Source organism: Podarcis melisellensis (genome assembly GCF_964234715.1).
Source record: "Podarcis melisellensis genome assembly, chromosome: 9".
Taxonomy (NCBI): domain Eukaryota; kingdom Metazoa; phylum Chordata; class Lepidosauria; order Squamata; family Lacertidae; genus Podarcis; species Podarcis melisellensis.
The window spans coordinates 35,393,979-35,412,867 of NC_138541.1; the positions used below are offsets into that span (position 1 = coordinate 35,393,979).

An 18,889-nucleotide genomic window follows, 5' to 3' on the forward strand; every position below is an offset into this window, starting at 1 on the left:
AATGTCTGGGAAAAGAAAAGTCCAAAAACCTGGGGGGGAATCCCCCGCCCTCAAAAAGCCAAACAATTTTGTCCCAGTTTTCACTTTTGGGAATATGGCAACCCTATCACTGGGTCACATATTTATTGCAGGCCACTTCCATGATAGGTGTGCCCCATATACGTGCAACTGCTCATGTGTGCATCCCAGAAGTGACTCAAAAATGTCACAAAAGGGGATGGAATTGGGTTTTTGCAGGCTTTTTCAACAGTGTTTCAAATATATGCGATTTCACTTAAGAGTGCAGTGCCTTGCAACATAATCCCCACATAAAAGGGGGGTTGCCTGTATTAATCCCACAGGAACACAAAGTGAAGAATAATCTCAGTAAGACAGTACTAATGTGCTACTTCTATGGGCCAACTATTTAACACTTTGGAAATTATCAGTTTGACTTGCATATTGTCTTCTAACTGATCTATCTTTGTACTTGGGTGGGGGGTTTTTTGCTTTTTCTGGTACAAAATGTGTTTTGATGCAACATTTTTGTGCTAACGAAAGCAGAGATATATCCACTGAAGTTAAACGTTTATAACAAAGCTTTTCTTAATTAAATGTCTTTATAACACCTAATGCTTTTATTGATCCGTTTCTTCATCTTTGCTTTTAGATGATGGCAGGGTAGGAGGGGGAAGAATAGATTAATGGGTTGTTTTTAATATGATTCAACAAACAGTGTTGAACAATCTTTTTTTATGATGGGTTTATTTGTTTTTGGCTTATGAATTCTTTTCTTTATAGATTTTTGTGTTTAATATTTGTTGATTGATGATCAAGCATTAATTTCTCTGGTGATTAACCAGGATCAGCATTGCTGGAGAAAAGCCACAATGAAACGGTCTAAAGATTAAACTGCAGTTATTTTGAAAATGTTCTTTTAAAAATCTCAGGTCTGACCTGTTTTTCCAGGAATCTAACTTAAAACAGTGAAACAGATTGTTTTTCTCTTTCAAAAGAGTGAGATTGATTTATTGTTTTATAATGGTGAGATCTGGCAGAAGTGTTTTAAGAAATGGACTGACGAGCAGCCTAAACAGATTGGCTTTTGTGTTTCATGAGGCCTAGATGTATATGAAATATACTTGGCTTAAATAATGTTCCAAAGGAATTGCCTATTTTAGATACTGATGGAAATGACTGGGTCATTTTAATTAGCCATTGCTTATTTAATAAACGCAGTAACCACAAGAACACTGGTAACACTGAATATCTAAAGTGTATAGTTTTTCTTTAAAAACAACACCACTTGTTTGTTTATACATAAACTTAGTATTCACTATCTTTCACCCCCAATTACATTCTTTAAAATTATATAACAATTCTAAATTATAAGAGATTATGTATTAAAATCAGCCTCTACCTTTTGGGGGTTGACACCCCCCCTTAACAAAAGAACAAGAAAAAAAATCCTCTTTTGTGTTTCAAGTTAATGTCCCGGTTCTATTACCGTATTTTTCTGTGTATAAGACACCTCCATGTATAAGACTGTCCCTATTTTTTGAACCCCAAATTAAGAAATTAATATTTTAAACATCAAAGAAAACAACTTTTTTTCAGTTAGTGTGCTCAGGGGAGCTTTTTTTGGGAGATCACCTTCAAGTCCAGGCAGAAAGCGGGCAGGATCTAGATGAGCGGGCAGGAGGAAGAGAGGGGGCCAGTCTGTTGCCCTCAAGTTCTCTGCAGCACAGTGGCGTAGCGTGGGTTGTCAGCACCTGGGGCAAGGCAAGTAATTTGCACCCCCTAACCCGTGGATTTGCGCCCCCTAACCCTAATCCCCAGATGTTGCGCCCGGTGCGGCCGGCACCCCCTGCACCCCCACGCTATGCCACTGCTGCAGCATAAGCCACAACCTGCCCAATCTGCTCTGCCTAGAGACAGTGGCAATGCCCAGGTCCCAAGACCAGAGCCGCTGGAGCTGGGAGTGATCTCCATGGACTGGGCAAGGCAAAGCAGGCGGGTGACAGAACTGGAAAAGCCACCTACTCCTGTCCCCAAAATAACACCTTCAGCACAGATTGGCAGCCACTGACATCACCAAACTTCAGAACCTTGGCAGGGAAGGTTGGGCAAAGATTTTGGAGTGGGAGCGACAGGCAGAGCGGAGCCTTCTGCGCAGGGTGACAAGGCGTCCTCTTCAGTGTCATACTAGAGGGGTTTCTACAGAATACTTTGTGAAACCATGCACCAGGCTCGCTCCCGGCTGAGGGGGAAATAGTGCCTTTGGGCATGAGCAAAGTGCCTTTCTTTTTCCGCCATGTCACCTGACAGCAGCCAAGCTTTCAGCTCCCACCCCGAATTCACATTCCATGTATAAGACGACCCCCAATTTTTGACCGAAAAAAAGTCAGCAAAAAACATTGTCTTATACATGGAAAAATACGGTAAATTGTTCAGAATATATAACGTATATACTGTAATGTAACTTGCTATCAAACCAGTTTATTTCTCAAAATGTATTGTTATATCCTATAGTATAAACTGTAAAGTGCCACTTTTCAGCCAACATTTTATCAGCATTGTATCTATAGTATTCAGTATCTAAAGAATTTCAGCATGCCCATGGGGAGTGGGGGAAGACTCCCAATTTCTCCTTCCAGAAGTGTCTTCCTGCACCACACTGAATCCCACTCACAAGGCCCCCCTCAACCTCCAGGACAGGCTTTTGAGCGATGCCCAGGGACTGCAGTAGAAAGATGAGCTGGAAAAACCATCATTTGCAAAAAGCATATTCACCTATACTTAGCCAATGTCACATGAGCTGTGTTAAGACACCAAATGAACCCCAAATTTAGTTAAATCTGGCAATTAATGTATTGGGTTCATTTACAAATGGCGTAAATAAAACATTCACGATGAACAGGAAAAATGCTTTAAAAATAATAATTACAAGGCAACTTATACAATGGCAAGGCAATTTTTGAAAAGCTGTAGTATGTAAGAAATTACATTCCTCTTGCTATGCATATACCTACAATTCCATTAATCATGGTATTTTCAGGCACATCTTTATTTTCCATCTTAAAGTAACCTTTTTAAGATCTTGGAACAATCACAGATACGTTTTGTTTTCAAAACAACCGTGCCAGTTCTTGGTTTTTAAAGCCACCACCAAACCATACTGCTTTTCAAAGTCCCAATGTCTTCCAAAAGGCACCAGAGAGACAGGTCCTTCCCAGCATCCATTCACCCAAAAGGGAAAATGTCTTTGCCAGGGGAGGGTTAGCCTTGGAGGACTGATGCTTGAGGATGTGTGTCTTCTGACACTGACCCTCTCCATCCACGATCCTTTAAGTAGTTAGAGGCAGTGGGAATGGTGACTGGGCTAGGAGGACAAATATTGAATGGTGTGCACCCTATAAGGTTGAGGGGCAACAAGGAACAGACTGCTCAGTTCCCTTCAACAACCACTTGGCAGTATGAACATGCAGCCTTTGGCTATTGACCATTCTGGGTAGCTTTGGGGAGATGCAGACTTCTTTTAAAAATACACAGCATGCCTCAGAGTTCTCCCATTGCTTTCAGGGACCCAGTATCCCACTTATCCTTCACCTGTTTTGGCAGCCAGTGCTTCCTCATGCTAGCTACCCTTTTTGGTAACATATATGCTTTGCAGTAGTACAAAACCACCCAGACCTATCGTGCATGGACTATACTCAGTTAACAAAGAGATGAGGTTACACGAATTCATGGTCCTTTTACATATCTTATTTCAATAAATCAATGAATGTATTGTGTCCTTCAGCAGCCAAATAATCAGCAATCCAATGTAGATGAAAAGGGCAGAAAAGCACCTTATCAGGATTGAATACTGTCTTTGTGCAGCATGGCCATGCAAGAGGTACTGGAATGTGAAGAAGGCATTTGAGCTACTCTTTCACAATGATGGGAGTGTTCCTTCATCTGGCTCCAGGTGTAAGAGACAGGCCGAGGCGGGGCTGGGGGGGGGGTAGAGGCAGATCATATGAGCCCCTGATCAACACCTGCACTTCTTTTCCTCACCAGCTTTTAAGAAGCCACATTTTCGCTTTATCTTCTGAAAGCATTCCAGGTGCTAAGTGAAACACATCGCAAGAGTTGTCATGGTGCTTCGCGTGCATGAGTCAACGAGAGGCAACTGTGTTAACACAACAATGACAGGATGCTCTGCCGCGATATTGTAACAGCCTAATTAGTAGGTATCATATTGATGCTTAAACATCAGGGCTAGAACAAGCAACAATGAACCCCTAATGCACTTGTATGTCAGCATCTGATATCCATGTATTCCAAAATGGAGCGTAGGGTTCATAGTACATGTTAATATACTGTCAGCGGACATGTTAATCTGAGATACCTGAGACCGTATCAACGGCTGTTTCCATGGAGATCAAGAACTATTTCAGTCTAAAAATGCCATCAAACAATGCTTGGGAAACAGATTTTGAAACAATTATGTGAATCAGCCGTACAAATACCAATGTTTGCTGCTGAGACAACCGGAATGTATAGTCTTTCATGATGTTATTCAAAGAAATGTGAGGAAGTGTCTTCTGGTTTAATTGCAAGCAGGTAAGGTTTACAAGCTAGAAATGTGCAACAGTCAAATAAAAAGTAGATACAGTCCATGGATGCATTGGAAAACAATATTTAAGATCCAAATACAGTCCTATCACTACATGGCTGACTCTCTCTAATTTATAAAGTCTATATTGTTGCCACATTTGCAGGGTGCAAATCACTAACTCCATGTCAAAGGATTAAGATGACAGCAGCTTGAGAAAATGGGATACACATTGTATATTACTACAGCATAGGGCACCGTCCCTAGTTTTAGCTGCATATGATGTATATTTAAATCTATTCTTTATTTATAAGAATATTTGCATACCACTATACCAAAGTAGGAGGGACACAGGTGGCGCTGTGGGTTAAAGCCTCAGCGCCTAGGACTTGCTGATCGAAAGGTCGGTGGTTCGAATCCCTGCTGCGGGGTGCGCTCCCGCTGCTCGGTCCCAGCGCCTGCCAACCTAGCAGTTCGAAAGCACCTCCAGGTGCAAGTAGATAAATAGGGACCGCTTACCAGCGGGAAGGTAAATGGCGTTTCCGTGTGCAGCTCTGGCTTGCCAGAGCAGCGATGTCACACTGGCCATGTGACCCGGAAGTGTCTCCGGACAGCGCTGGCCCCTGGCCTCTTAAGTGAGATGGGCGCACAACCCCAGAGTCTGTCAAGACTGGCCCGTACGGGCAGGGGTACCTTTACCTTTACCTTATACCAAAGTAGAAAGTGCCTACTGTGGTTTCTCACCTCCCACTATTACATTGCTTAAGACTATGCTAGCCAGATGAAGCTAGGCTATATCCCAGCCTTTCTCAACCTGGTACCCTCCAGAAATATTAGACTACAACTCCCATGGTCCCTGATCATTGGCCATGCTGGCTGGAGCTGATGAGTATTAGAGCCCAACCCCACCTGGATGGCATCAGGTTTGGGAAGGCTGGCATATTACTTTCAGTAGAAATAAATTAATAACCGAGTCTTTAATAACATGGACCATATTGTGAAAATCCAAGTAACAGATTACACAGATGGTCTTTTACCAAGATGTTCAATGTTTTGTGTAACATTAAGAGTATGACTTGGTTCAAGATAGTAATTTATGCTACATGTTGTATATTGGTATTTCCCACAGTGGTTTAACAGTCAATCCCTCTTCACAAAGGGACTCTTGAGTGTATTGTGGCTCTATGAGGTAAATGGCGGCAGGGATCCTCCTAAGAACTCTTAGCACCATTGACACACAACAGATCCTAGGATTATTGGGAGGGAAGCCACGATTGTTTAAAGTAGGACACTGCTTTAAATGTATAGTGCAGATGGGGCCTTGCTTCTGGCTAGTCTGGGATAACATCCAACCTTGAAGTTCAAAAATAAAAATAAAAATATGGTATTGCAAAGCTCAGTTTGCATGGGAACAGGCCCTAGCTCAGAGACAGAGTGCATGCTTTTTGCACAGAAGCCCTCATGTTTGATCCCTGGCATTTCCAGTTACCAAAGAATTAAGGAGTAGGTGATGTGATCTACCTGAGATCCTGGAAAGACACTACCACTGCCAATCAATTAGCACTGGGCTAAATGAACCTGACCTGGTATATGGCAGCTTATTGAGTTATTGCATATAGTCCTCCAAAATACATTTATATATATGTATATTTGCATCTGAAATCAAAGTATCTATGCTGCAGTTGGATTTGTGCATATGGCATTAAGTCCTCCCAACCTGCAGATGTACAAAATTATATATAAGTTGTTTACAGGCCAAAAACAAAACAAAAACAGAGACTGTGGTTTATGCTGACTGCAGTTGTGGTGCCGTACTTTGTGGGCTGCAAAAGTTACCACAAAAAATAAGTGAAGTAGGAATTAAAACCTCTATAAACTTTACTTAGCCTTTTTGTGGGGTTTAATGCATTTCATTTCTTTTTTCCTAAAAATATGAACTTTAAAAAGACCCTTCTATTAGGGTTGGAAAATCTAAAAACTTCCTCTACCTTGGTTTTTAAAGAAAGCTTGGGGAACATCTGGCATAAGAGAGTTTCAATTCAGTCAGTAGGAGAAGTTGGGTGTTTAAGATTCTGGAAATCCTACGCAACCCTATCATCTGTGATTCTACGTTCCTACTAAATGTACAAATTCAGGTAGACTGAGAGTTACTGCATGCATTTTTTTTAAAAAAGGAAAGTGCTCTAAAAATAAACCCACAGATTGTGAAATCAAGATACAGCTACATGAAACCCTTTCCCCCAAAAAACTAAAATAACGTTTCTCATAGGTAGTGCCCAAACAACTATGGCTATTGTTCCTCAGATAAAATGGAGGGGGGGGGAAATATGAACCCCACCTTGAGCATCTTGGGGGAAAGGCAAAATGTAACAAAAACAAAAACTAACTCCATGGTAATCTTCCCTGTAAAAACTGATCATATTATTTCACCTACACTCAGGAATTTTCAAAACCTAGAAGACTTTACTCTTAGCATACTGCAGTCAATTTAATGAATATATAGCACAACATTCCTTCCTCGTGATTTTCACAATCACAGGAACCCTTTTTTGGATGTGTAAAAATATCATAGATATCTTATCAGAGCATCCTTATGTAGAACAAGTGCATTTCAAGTTTTAAAAGCACTGGCCCCACTTCAGGGGTGGGATCCGAATCTTTCCTATTCACTTGCGATTATTGAGAGAACTCCAGTTAGGTTTCTTTTTCTCCAGGCTACGAAATTCAGCGGGTTACCATATCTGATCTGAGGCTGTGTTAAGGAGTCCTAGGTAGCTCCCCTACACCTTTCTCAAACAGCACAGGAATACTTGCTGAAGACACATGTCATAGGTATAAACAAAAACAGGAGGTGGAAACCAGGTAAGAAAACCTTCCCCTGCCACAAAGAGAGGGATGGTGCAAGCAACCTGAAACTGAGAGACCAATGTCTCTTTTGTTCTATGGCCTCATATAACGTGGAGTTGAGCTAGCTTCAAGTGCAAAGCTGAAACAAAAACACCAAAGCTAGAACAACAAGTTCACTAAAATAAAATGGTTTATGAGAATGAATGCACAAAAATTTTGAGAAAAGCGAGCACCAACGTGTCCTCCTTTGAGCAACAAACTTCCTTTTTGGTTTTGCATGCCTTCATTTCCCCTCTCCATAACTTTTTATAGCTCTACTTCTGGCATTCTGCACCAAAGCCACAGTTGCCATGCTATCCTTCCCTCTTACCCATTTGACAAATGTATGAATCATAAAAACAAAGGCTGAAATGTATAACTTTTCCGATTTACTCAGCACATACATACATGCATACACACAAACTCTCTCTCTCTCTCTCTCTCTCTCTCTCTCTCTCTCTCTCTCTCTCTCTCTCTCAGCTGGAAAAAGTAATTTTTCTACCTTCTTAAAACTTCCAAAGATTCTGGCTAACAACAGCCCCCACAAAAACACCCATAAACCTCCCAAACCGTGAAAAAACTTAATATGGACTCTAAATGGCCAAAATACTGTGAAATTCTAGAACAAGATGGTGAGAAGGTTAAACTTCAGAGCTATGAGAAATTAAAGTCCAAAGTCTGAGATTGGTTGCATTACCATCAGATAAATGAGACATTTAAGCAGGACAGGAAAATAGGATTTCAGAAGGAGAGGTCAAAATTAGAAACAGAATTGTTAGAACCCAATACAAAAAATTTGACAAGAATGTATAACTTGCTGTTGAAATGGAATACACAGGATGAAATGGTGAAATTCACGGCATGTACTGCCTTGAAGGAAAACATTATGAAAATGATATACCGGTGGTACATGACCCCAGTCAAGCTTGCAAAGATATATCACCTGTCCGATAATAAATGTTGGAAATGTAAGGAAGAGGAAGGGACATTTTTACACCTCTGGTGGACCTGCCCGAAAGTGAAGGCCTTCTGGGAAATGATACATAATGAACTAAAAAAGGTGCTGAGATTCACCTTACCTAAGAAACCGGAGGCCTTCCTTCTGGGCATGGTAGACCAGAGGATGGTCAAGAAAGATAGAACTTTCTTTATGTACGCTACTACAGCAGCGAGGATTTTGTTGGCAAAGCACTGGAAGACACAAAATCTACCCACATTGGAAGAATGGCAGACGCAGCTGATGGACTATATGGAGTTGGCTGAAATGACTGGCAGAATTCGAGACTCGGGAGAAGAAGAAACGGAGGAAGTTTGGGAAAATTTTAAGGACTATTTGAAAAAGCATTATAAGTTGTATGAATGTTAAAAAATGCTCCTTTCTAGGAAGGTATAGCTTCAGTATCGGCAAATTTCTGAATTGATAAATAAGAAACTATAAGACAGAAGTGAGATAATGAAATATTTTTATTGTGTGGAAATTAAAAATTAATGCAATTGTACTGAAATGTTTACATCAGATAACACGATAAAATGGAAGATATATTGTTATGTATAAAATAAGTTAACAAATTGCTGAGGTTTTGGTTACACAGGGAATGCAGTGCTCGGGAGATGGGGGGAGTCCATTGGATCTATGGAAGTATGTATTTGAAAGTGGAAATTTGTTTATTAAAAACCTAATAAAATATTTATAAAAAAAAAAATGAAATGGTGAAATCAGCTATGATTAAATGGGCACAAGATATCGGTCATGACATTATGTTTGCTGACTGGGAACAGTTATGGACCACTGGTGTTAAATTCACGGCATGTAATGCCTTAAAAGAAAACATAATGAAAATGATCTATAGGTGGTACATAACCCCAGTCAAGCTTGCAAAAATTTATCATTTGCCCAATAATAAATGTTGGAAATGTAATGAGACTGAAGGTACCTTTTATCACCTTTGGTGGACCTGCCCGAAGATTAAAGCCTATTGGGAAATGATCTATAATGAAATTAAGAAAGTCCTTAAGTGGACTTTTCCTAAGAAACCTGAGGCTTTTCTCCTGGGCATGGTTGGCCAATTGGTGCCAAAGAAGGACAGGACCTTTTTTATGTACGCTACCACAGCAGCAAGAATTCTTCTGGCAAAGTATTGGAAGATGCAAGAACTACCTACTCTGGAAGAATGGCAGACAAAGGTGATGGACTTTATGGGACTGGCAGAGATGACTGGCAGAATCCGCGACCAGGGGAAAGAGACAGTGGAAGAGGATTGGAAGAAATTTAAACTATATCTTAAAAATTGTTGTAAAATTGAGGAGTGTTAAGATGTCAAGGGGTAAGAAGCAGAGAATTACAGCTGTAACTAACAAATTTAAGGAAACTTAATGAAAGGGAACTAATAGACAAATTGACTAAAGGGTTGCTAAAGAATTGCAAAATAAGGATGCAGCGAAAGGGAGGTATGGGGAAGTCGGAGGAAAGAAGGTGCATGAAAATAAGATTATGAAATTATACATGTTTAAATGTTTTGTATGTTTTTGTTTTGTGTTTTGTTTGTTTTTTATTATGTGTTTGAAAAATGAATAAAAATTATTTTTTTTAAAAAAAGAAACCTCCCAAACCATGACTGCTATGCTTGATTAAAAAAAAAATTAGAAAAGTCTGGTTCTGGGTACTTGGGTTAGGATTGGGGCCATGAGAACAGCTCATTCATTATTTTGGCCCTATTCATTTGTAATGGCCTAGACCACTTTTTGAAATTTAGGGCACAAAGCTTGCCCTTTTGAGAATGTGTGGCCTTTCCCTACACCCAACACTATGACTGGATACACATACAGTGTCCATTGAAGCTCTCATGGTTACATAAAATGAAGTTGTCCCATTAGCAGATTTGTGAGGAGTGGGAGGTACAAAGGGGGAGCAGGGGAAGAAATTCCATTGTGAAAGTAGAAGACCCTTATACTGAGGGATTGCTCTGTTGGATACAACCCTTCGTTTCTCCTGTCCAGGGCAATAGGCTCTCTGACCCGTCCCTTAATATTCAAATTGACTATAAGTTTTCCATGAATGCATAATGTTTTTGCCTGCACAAGCATCCATGGAAATGGAAGGAGGGGGAGAAAATGTGGAGAAGCATTCCATTGTAATGCATTCCACATGAAAAACAAATGTGGAATACATTATGTCAAGAGCTAGTAGCTATGAGGGGAGTCGTCGCAGCAAGCATCAAAAGGAGCCAATGCTAGGAATGGTAGAAAATGCTGACCATGTTTGCTGGGAAAGGAATTCAGGTTTACACAAATAGGTATAAACTGCTATTTTAGAAAAATCAGAGCTGAGGCATTTAGCACTTCTCTGGGATGTGCCTGCATTAAACCAGTTTATGGCTGGTAGTCAGCAGTGAGCCTTCAGACTTTGCCTTGGGACTTTAGCTGAGACTGCTATCAAGGTGAAGCTGACAAAAAGCTTCTTCACACTTTGTCAAGAGCAAGGGTAGTTTGTTTGTTTGATCCTTGGAGGAACTGCAGTTAACCTGTGGTCCTCCAGATATTGTTGAACTCCAGCTCCCATCAACTCCAGCTAGCATGGCCAATGGTCAGGGATGATGGGAGCTAGAATCCAACAGCACAGAGAGGACTGTAGGTTAACCAAGGCATGGTCTAAAGAGTACAGTAGATAGTTTCAGTTCCAGCATAAGTAGCCAATCAGGAAAACACATGAAAGGCACCAATGTCAATGTCAGTTTCTGTCCTGGAGTGACCATATTCATGGTGTTACCCTTAACAGCCTGGGACCAGTTTAACCGAAGAATCCCATTACCCCATATATCAGGCTTCCTCAACCTCAGCCCTCCAGATGTTTTGAGACTACAATCCCCATCATCCCTGACCACTGGTCCTGCCAGCTAGGGATCATGGGAGTTGTAGGCCAAAAACATCTGGCGGGCCGAGGAAGCCTGCCATATATGCACATTCAGCCACTTTAATCTGCAGCACTGGCATTTCTACAAGTTTCACATGATGTTGTTTCTACAGTTGCAAGGAGTTACTCCTTCAGTGTGGCATCACCTACACTGTGGAACTCCCTGCTCATTGATATTAGGCAGGCTCCTTCAAGCAGCTTCAGGGAAACATTTTTTCTTGGGACTGTACCACAAAGTGTGTGTGGGGGGAGAGGTTAACACCCCCCCTCCAAGGATGCTACAGTCCCAGTCAGGATCACCCACTTGCTACCCAAGTCACTCTGTCAGTGCATCCACACAACCCCAAACTCTCCAGCACCCTGCCTCACTGCAGCACTAGCCAGGTATGCTGCGGCAATGCCAGTGTTGGGAAGGTGGCTCTGTCCCTCCATACTGGCCACTATTGAATACATATTGCACAATATTTTATTTGAAAATAACACCTCAGCTAAAACACACAACTATTCTCCAAATAAAATATATCTGGAAGCCCTAATCACCCAAAGTCTCAGGTAGCCTGTACAGTAGCTGTTGCATCACAGTATTTCTGTAGCAAGTTCTGATTTCCTTACTGTGTGCCTTTAATACCCCAGTACATATGCACATTTACTTGGAATGTCCTATTAAGTTTCATGAGGCCTAGTAGGGATAAGCTGCAGCTACAGACAAATCTTGTGCTGAATCCGGATACCTCGGAGAGATTCTTGGCTTCTCCAATGTGTAGCAGTATCCGCACAAGCCAGGTGCTCTGAGTTAGAGGAGATACTGTATTGCGAATCACCTTGTGGCACCTTAGTGACTCAGATGCCAAAAAAGAAAGAAGAAGCCCAACCATGCTACAGACAGGGGTCTGCAAAATGTGAAACTATGCATCTAAGCTTTCCATAAAAGGAAAACACAGGTGAAGAAAAGGTACGGCTTTGCAAAATCAAACTTATGCCTCTAGCTTAAGAAAATGCCAGGATCTTGAATGGGAAGGGATAGCTCATTCATGACCAACAGGCCAAGCGTGCAAGCAGCATCCTTTCCACAAGGCACCTGCACTCTCCAATTCTAGTGCTTTGGAGGGAGAGATGCTGAAGGAATATGCACTTTCTCACTATTATTACTTCTTGATTTTTTGCTGTTCTGTTCTACAGAGCAAAATACATCAGAAAGAGTTTTGATGAAGTTTGGAGGCATCCCTCCCTTAGGCACCCTTTTCTAATCATTGTCCAACATTTTTGATCCTTTAACCCCATTCTGATTTTATATGTTCCAAGTGTTCCTGTTCTCCTGAGCAGCACGTGTGAACAGTCTGGTCCCTTGCTCACCATTTTACCTAGAGAATAAGGCATATCCCTTCTTAAACACACAAAATTCATAATTAAATCCTTTCTAGCAAGAAGACAAATGAATCCTGGGAGAATTTCTGTGTGTGTAATAACCTCCTTGCTGTGCCTCCAGGAGGCGTCTACCATTTCTCCAACACACACACAGATTCCCTGGCAGGCACACCTGAACTCTGATTAGATGGAAACTACTTTAGCCTTTAAGCCTACTGTGGACCCTGAGCCCTTAAAATGGGCCTTGGCCATACAGACATTGTCCCTCTTGATTTCCCCAACTCACAACTGATGCTTGAAACTTCCAGTGCGAGAAGTGACCACTGAGAGTAAGTTTGCAATGTTCATTTGGATAAAGTGTAGGATGATTTAAGACCACTAGTCTGGTGCAGTGTTTTATTTCAACTCTGAGCTTCGTACCTGCTATTTCTCCTCCACACCCCTTTTCTTTACTTCTACAGCGGTACCTTGGGTTACAGACGCTTCAGGTTACAGACCCCACTAACCCAGAAATATTACCTCAGGTTAAGAACTTTGCTTCAGGATGAGAACAGAAATCATGCAGCAGTGGCACAGCAGCAGCAGCAGGAGGCTCCATTAGCTAAAGTGGTGCTTCAGGTTAAGAACAGTTTCAGGTTAAGTACGGACCTCCGGAACGAATTAAGTTCTTAACCTGAGGTACCACTGTACTCAATTTGAATAAACTGCTTAATTGGATTTCTGGGCTGTACTGATTTCAGCGCACACTCGGAGGCTGTTTATCCTCCCACCATGTGGCTTAGGCTGCTTGGGGCTACACCAGGGGTTGTCAAAGTGATTGGATGAGCAGACAGGAGACAGGCTGAAGTTGCAAAAAGTCTCGGAAGTCAGCTGGCTGCTCTCCAACACTCAAGGAGATCACCGTAAGGCAGTGGGAATCCCGAGCCCTTGGCATTAGGTGACACAGAAAAGGGTTGTGGGAGCAGAGAGAAACTACTGCAGGTTCCTAAGGCTATGAGCCTGCCCTTCAAGTTTGGTGCTGAAACAGGGGACCGTCCTACTGTCACAGAGTGCAGTGTTTTAGTTAGCCTTGTAGTTTGGAGGCCTTTGTTTCTGCACAACTTTGTGTAATATTTTTCAATCAATACAAATAGGTTTTTTAAAAATTTGTTTACAGTGGTACCTCGGGTTATACGCTTCAGGTTACATACGCTGCAGGTTACAGACTCCGCTAACCCAGAAATAGTGCTTCAGGCTAAGAACTTTGCTTCAGGATGAGAACAGAAATCATACTCCGGCTGCACGGCAGCAGCAGGAGGCCCCATTAGCTAAAGCGGTGCTTCAGGTTAAGAACAGTTTCAGGTTAAATACGGACCTCCGGAACGAATTAAGTACTTAACCCAAGGTACCACTGTATCACTCAACCTCTTGTTTTTAATGATATTATTTCTCCCATGTGTGGCCATGTCCCAAGTGATTATTTTCATTTATCAGCCATGATTGTTATTAATATTACTTAGTGCTTACTGTCCTTGTGTGCCTCTTTTCCACATACACACTAGGGTCTTTTACTGAAGTATTATTTTGTGTGAATAAACACTCACTGCTTAAGCAGAAAAGTACCACACAACAATAACACACACATTTAGCAAAGTGTGTTGTCCTCATCTACCTTGTGCCTGGTCAGGGCAAGAGGTGGGGGCAGCGGGAGAGATGGCTCTCTGAGGGCTCCACCCACTAAGCTGAAATGCACCTTCTCTGTTGTAGCCAGAAATAGTGATGACATTCAACAGCTGCAAGTTCTCTCTCTCTCTCAGGCTGGCAGAACTAGCAGTGGGAGCAAACAGCAGAGAATATGGGTTTGCTTTGTGTTCACAGCAGAACCTAGATATACAACCTACCTGCTTTGTAGGAAGCAGCTAAGCAGGGAGAATGTTCCAGGGCACTATACCACCTGAGCTGTCATCACATACCTGTAAAGGATGGAGAGAGCCAGGGCAAGACTGCACTGGTGGTGCACAAAATTCACATACCCTTGTTCCCACCACCAACTTGATGTTTTCCTCACTGTCTCTCTGCTGGACACATCCCAATCTGGCAAACAACAACACTGGCACAGCTGGGAGGGTGCCATGACCGATAGGATTTCGGGTGGGATATGGGTTCACAAAGAGCAAGTTTCCAATGCCCACATTAGCCTATTCCTCAAAGCAAAATACTTTGTTTGCAGCTCTATGTGCAGTAGCACCTCTCTAATGCTGCTGAATTTTTGACCACAAACAAAACCACAGGGAAGAAAAAGAATCCCTTTCAGTCTTCAGTCTACACACACACACACACACACACACACACACACACACACACACACTGTCAACTTAAAGGAAGCTAGCACAAAACCTCCTAGGCCCATTTGTATGTAATTTGGCAGGTTTCACACCTAGGGGCACTTCTGCTATTTTCAGATAAATCGCCTCAAAACACTAGCAGAGACAAAATGAATCTCTTTGAATTTATTGTTCTATTCTCTGTGTGCTGCCCCAGCTTTTTTTGCCCATTACTAACTTTCTATGCTACTAGTGACCAATAAGCATAATAAATCTTTCTTTCTTTCTTTCTTTCTTTCTTTCTTTGCATCCCCAAACTGCAAATGCTGTCCTTATGAGGAATCTGCAGTAGCTATCTTTCTTTGGTAGGATACATCCCCTTAGAAGGGACTACCATGCCTGCAAATTTTATCCATTTCTGCAAAATATGAGAACTATAAAATGTTATTCTAAAAAAAAGAAAAAAGATTAAACTTTAAAAGGCACCTGCCACAAAAAACACTATTGATTTGCCTGTAATTTGTCAAATTTTATTCACTTTGGAGGGGCTACTTTGCCCACATAAATCATGTATCTCTTTCAAAAGGAATAACATTGGAACATTTTTTAAATTTCTCAACAGTGCATAGGTGAGAACAAAGCCTTATTTTTCTGAAGAAGATTCAGACCCTGAGCTGAATCACAGAGTCTTTGAAGTCCTTTGGACCAAACTGGGCTGTTTCCATAGTGGCAACTCAAGGTCCAACCAAATATTGCGGCTGGTATATTCCCTACCTGTCAGGGTCTACAACTTAGTAATTACTGTTAAAATAATGCTAATGTTTTGCTACCAAACTTTCCTCTAGGTTCCCCTCTAAGGAGGAACAACTGCAACCCCAATCTAATACCTATTGAATGTTGTGGTTCTTACTAAAGAAGAAATATATTTACCTAGGCTGATTTGCAAGATGTGTACAACCCGAATTCAAAAGTGCCATTTTGATTCTCCATAGCGCGGTATTTTGGAATAAGAAGCAAGTAGCTCTTGACCATGTAGGGCCCTGCCCCCAAACAACAACTCTTGGTGTTTTCTAAAAACACAACATTTTCAAATGCTGATAATGAATAAGAGCACATGTTCATCATACAGCCTGTTCTTGCATACTGATATTTTGTACTTATTTTTGTTCCATATGACAAACTGGAATATATCCAAGAGCACCATCACATAAACATCTACACTCTGTGTGTTGCAAAGAAGCCTTAGCAGAATTCAAAGAAGCCTAAAAGTGGATTTAAACATTGCATGTGTGTATAGTACCTAAAATTAGACAGTAATCCGTGTCACAGGAATTGCAGATATTGTACTAAGACTGCATTTTCCAAGTAAAATCTTCTAATAGTAATTAACCTAATTGTGTTCCTGGCATCCTGAATAGCTCATTCTCTTGACACAGTGCTTGCACAGCCAGAACAAGCGACGGCAAAGAAGCCAGAAAAAGGCTTACAGCAACAGCACTATACACAGAAATCACAAACCTCCTGGGATTCGGGAAGTGGCTTAAAACACCAGAACTTTCAAACTTTCCCAGACATATTGAAAGGTGCTGTTGTATCAGCCCACTGTTTAATCAACATAGTTCAACCATTCATTACAAAGGGCTGCACCCACAAGCCCAAATGTAGCATGAATGAATTTGAAGGAACACAGAAAGTAATGTGCACATCTCGAATGGCCACTGAAAAAGGCTCAGAGTGAAATCAAATGGCAGGATATGTGAATGTCCTCCAGATGTGGTTGGACTCCAGCTCCCATTATCCCTGACCATAGTCTATGCTGGCTGGGATTGAGAGGAGTTGGGAGTCTAAGCAACATCTGGAGGGCCACACATTGCCCTTTCCTTCCCTGCACCAGACACACTAACCTCTCATTCCCTATTGCCAAGATGCACATCACTCCAGCAGGTTTTCCCCTTTCTGGGGTTTCCCTTCTGCCTTGTACCTGTCCTCTTCCCTTTTGTCTTCCACCTGGTTGGATCCTTGACTGCTACAACCTTTCTCCCCCTACCCTTCCCAAAACTGCTGACCTGCCTCCCCTTATTACTTTCCTGCTCCCCTGCATTCAAAAGCTGTCCGTGCATCCCTTGTCATTTAGCTTCAAGCTATTCAAAGGCCAGCTCTTAGATGCGCCCCATCACTCACTCCACTAGCCTTCCCCCTCTTTTTCCCCCAGCTCAAGAAGAGAGGGGGGGGGTCAAAGAGAGAGAGAGAGAAATAGCCAAAAACTCATCTTATGGCGAGGCAAAGCACACAGCGCTGCCTGTTTTTCACCCAGATCCCAGGATGTTATTAACCCCGGCCACGGCCATTGGCTTGGCTATTAATAACATCCTGGGAGGCTGGTTGGGTGCGATGGTCCAAGGAGGGGTGCGATTAAACTGTCCAGCAGGGAGATCCTCAAACTGTGGGACTTTTGGGGGGGAGGGGATGGTTGTGGCTCAGCACCTTCCCCCCCCCAACACCCGCTCACCTGCGGGGGGCATGGTGATGGTCTCGTTGGCGTTGCTGGAGCCCACGTTGTAGACGACCACGGCCGAGGCATTTTGCGCGGCGGCGTGCCGGATCTTATCCTTGTAAGTGCAGTTCCCCTTGGGGATGAGCGCGATCCAGATCTTGCCGGGCCCGGGCACGGCGAACCTGGCGTTGGGGTCGCAGGCTAGCCGGTCGGCGGCCGCCGAGGTCATCACCACCTGGCCCCAGACGTCGTGCTTGGGCGAGTGTTCCCCGTAGCGGCCGCACTCGGTCTTCTCGCTACGCAACTCCCCGCCTGCGCCGCCGCCGCCGCCGCCACCAGGATCCGGGTAAGTAATGTTCACGAAGGCCGTGTACCACTCCTCTTTCTCGGCCACGGTGAAATCCAGGCACAGCAGATGCACGAAACAAAAGGAAAGCAGCCATGTTGAGAGAGCCAGGCTGCGGCACGCTTGGATCACGGACATTGCCATCTTCGCCTCCTGCTCCCGCTCGCCCCCCCGCCGCCGCCGCCGCGCGCGTGTCTGCATGTGGGGGCGCGCGCGCGCGTGGAGAAGGCGCGCGGGGACACGCCAGCCCGGGCGGAGGAGGCAGGCGGCGCGCCCTCACCTTTGCAACCCACTCGGCATTCCCAGCTCCTCTGCTGGGCGCGCGGGGGAAAGAAACAAAAGCGGACGGCGGCGCAGCCTCGCTTGCCGTCGGCCCGTCCTCCTCGCTCGCTCGCTCTCGGGCGGCTTAAGAAGGGCAGGCGGCCGACTGGCTGGCGCGCCCGGCCAAGCGGGTCCTTCTCAGTGCCAGCTGGGCTCCCCAGAGACGCGGGCGCAGACGGCCTCTTCGCAGCTGAGGGAAAAGCCCCCGAGAGGCAGCGCGCTGCTCCGGCGGCCTCTCCGGCTCTGGAGCTCCCTCATCCCCCCTCGCCTTGCGGGCTTCCCAGCCGCCTCACGCCAGAGGAGATGTTTTGTTTTGGAGGGTGGGGGGGTAGAAGGGGCGGGAAAAGAGGGGAGCTAAGGTTGGAGGGGGGAGCGAGGAGGTCGAGCGCAGGAGGAGCTTGCATGTGATGTCAAGAGCTCCCGCTTGCAGCTGCTCGGCTTTTGCGAGGCTGGTCTCTCGACTCCGAAGGGAAGGAAGGACGCCTGCCGGCAGACAGAGGGAAGGCAGCCTGCCCGGGCCCCGTTTGCAGGAGAGAGGAAAGGTGACGAGCAGCGAAGCCCGCTTGGTCCCCTGTGAACTGGGGAGAGGTCCCGAGGCCTCGTCCGAATGAGTCCCCGCAGGTGGGAGAATGGACTGCACCCGCGCGGGAGGGAAGGCCTCTGTGAACGGCTTTCTAGAAGAAAA

At 43.8% G+C, this 18,889-nt stretch overlaps 1 protein-coding gene across 2 annotated transcripts in view; it reads right to left on the bottom strand.

The window, feature by feature from the left end:
• Positions 1-18,537, bottom strand: part of RNF150 (ring finger protein 150) — an 82,863-nt gene extending 64,326 nt beyond the window's left edge. For both annotated transcript variants that reach the window (XR_014171843.1, XM_081926125.1), the window contains exon 1: positions 17,553-18,537. Coding sequence is in view for 1 of the 2 variants with exons in the window: in XM_081926125.1 (XP_081782251.1) it covers positions 17,553-18,084 (532 nt within the window). In the remaining variant the exon portion in view is untranslated. The remainder of the gene's footprint in view (positions 1-17,552) is intronic.
• Positions 18,538-18,889: the final 352 nt, after the last annotated feature.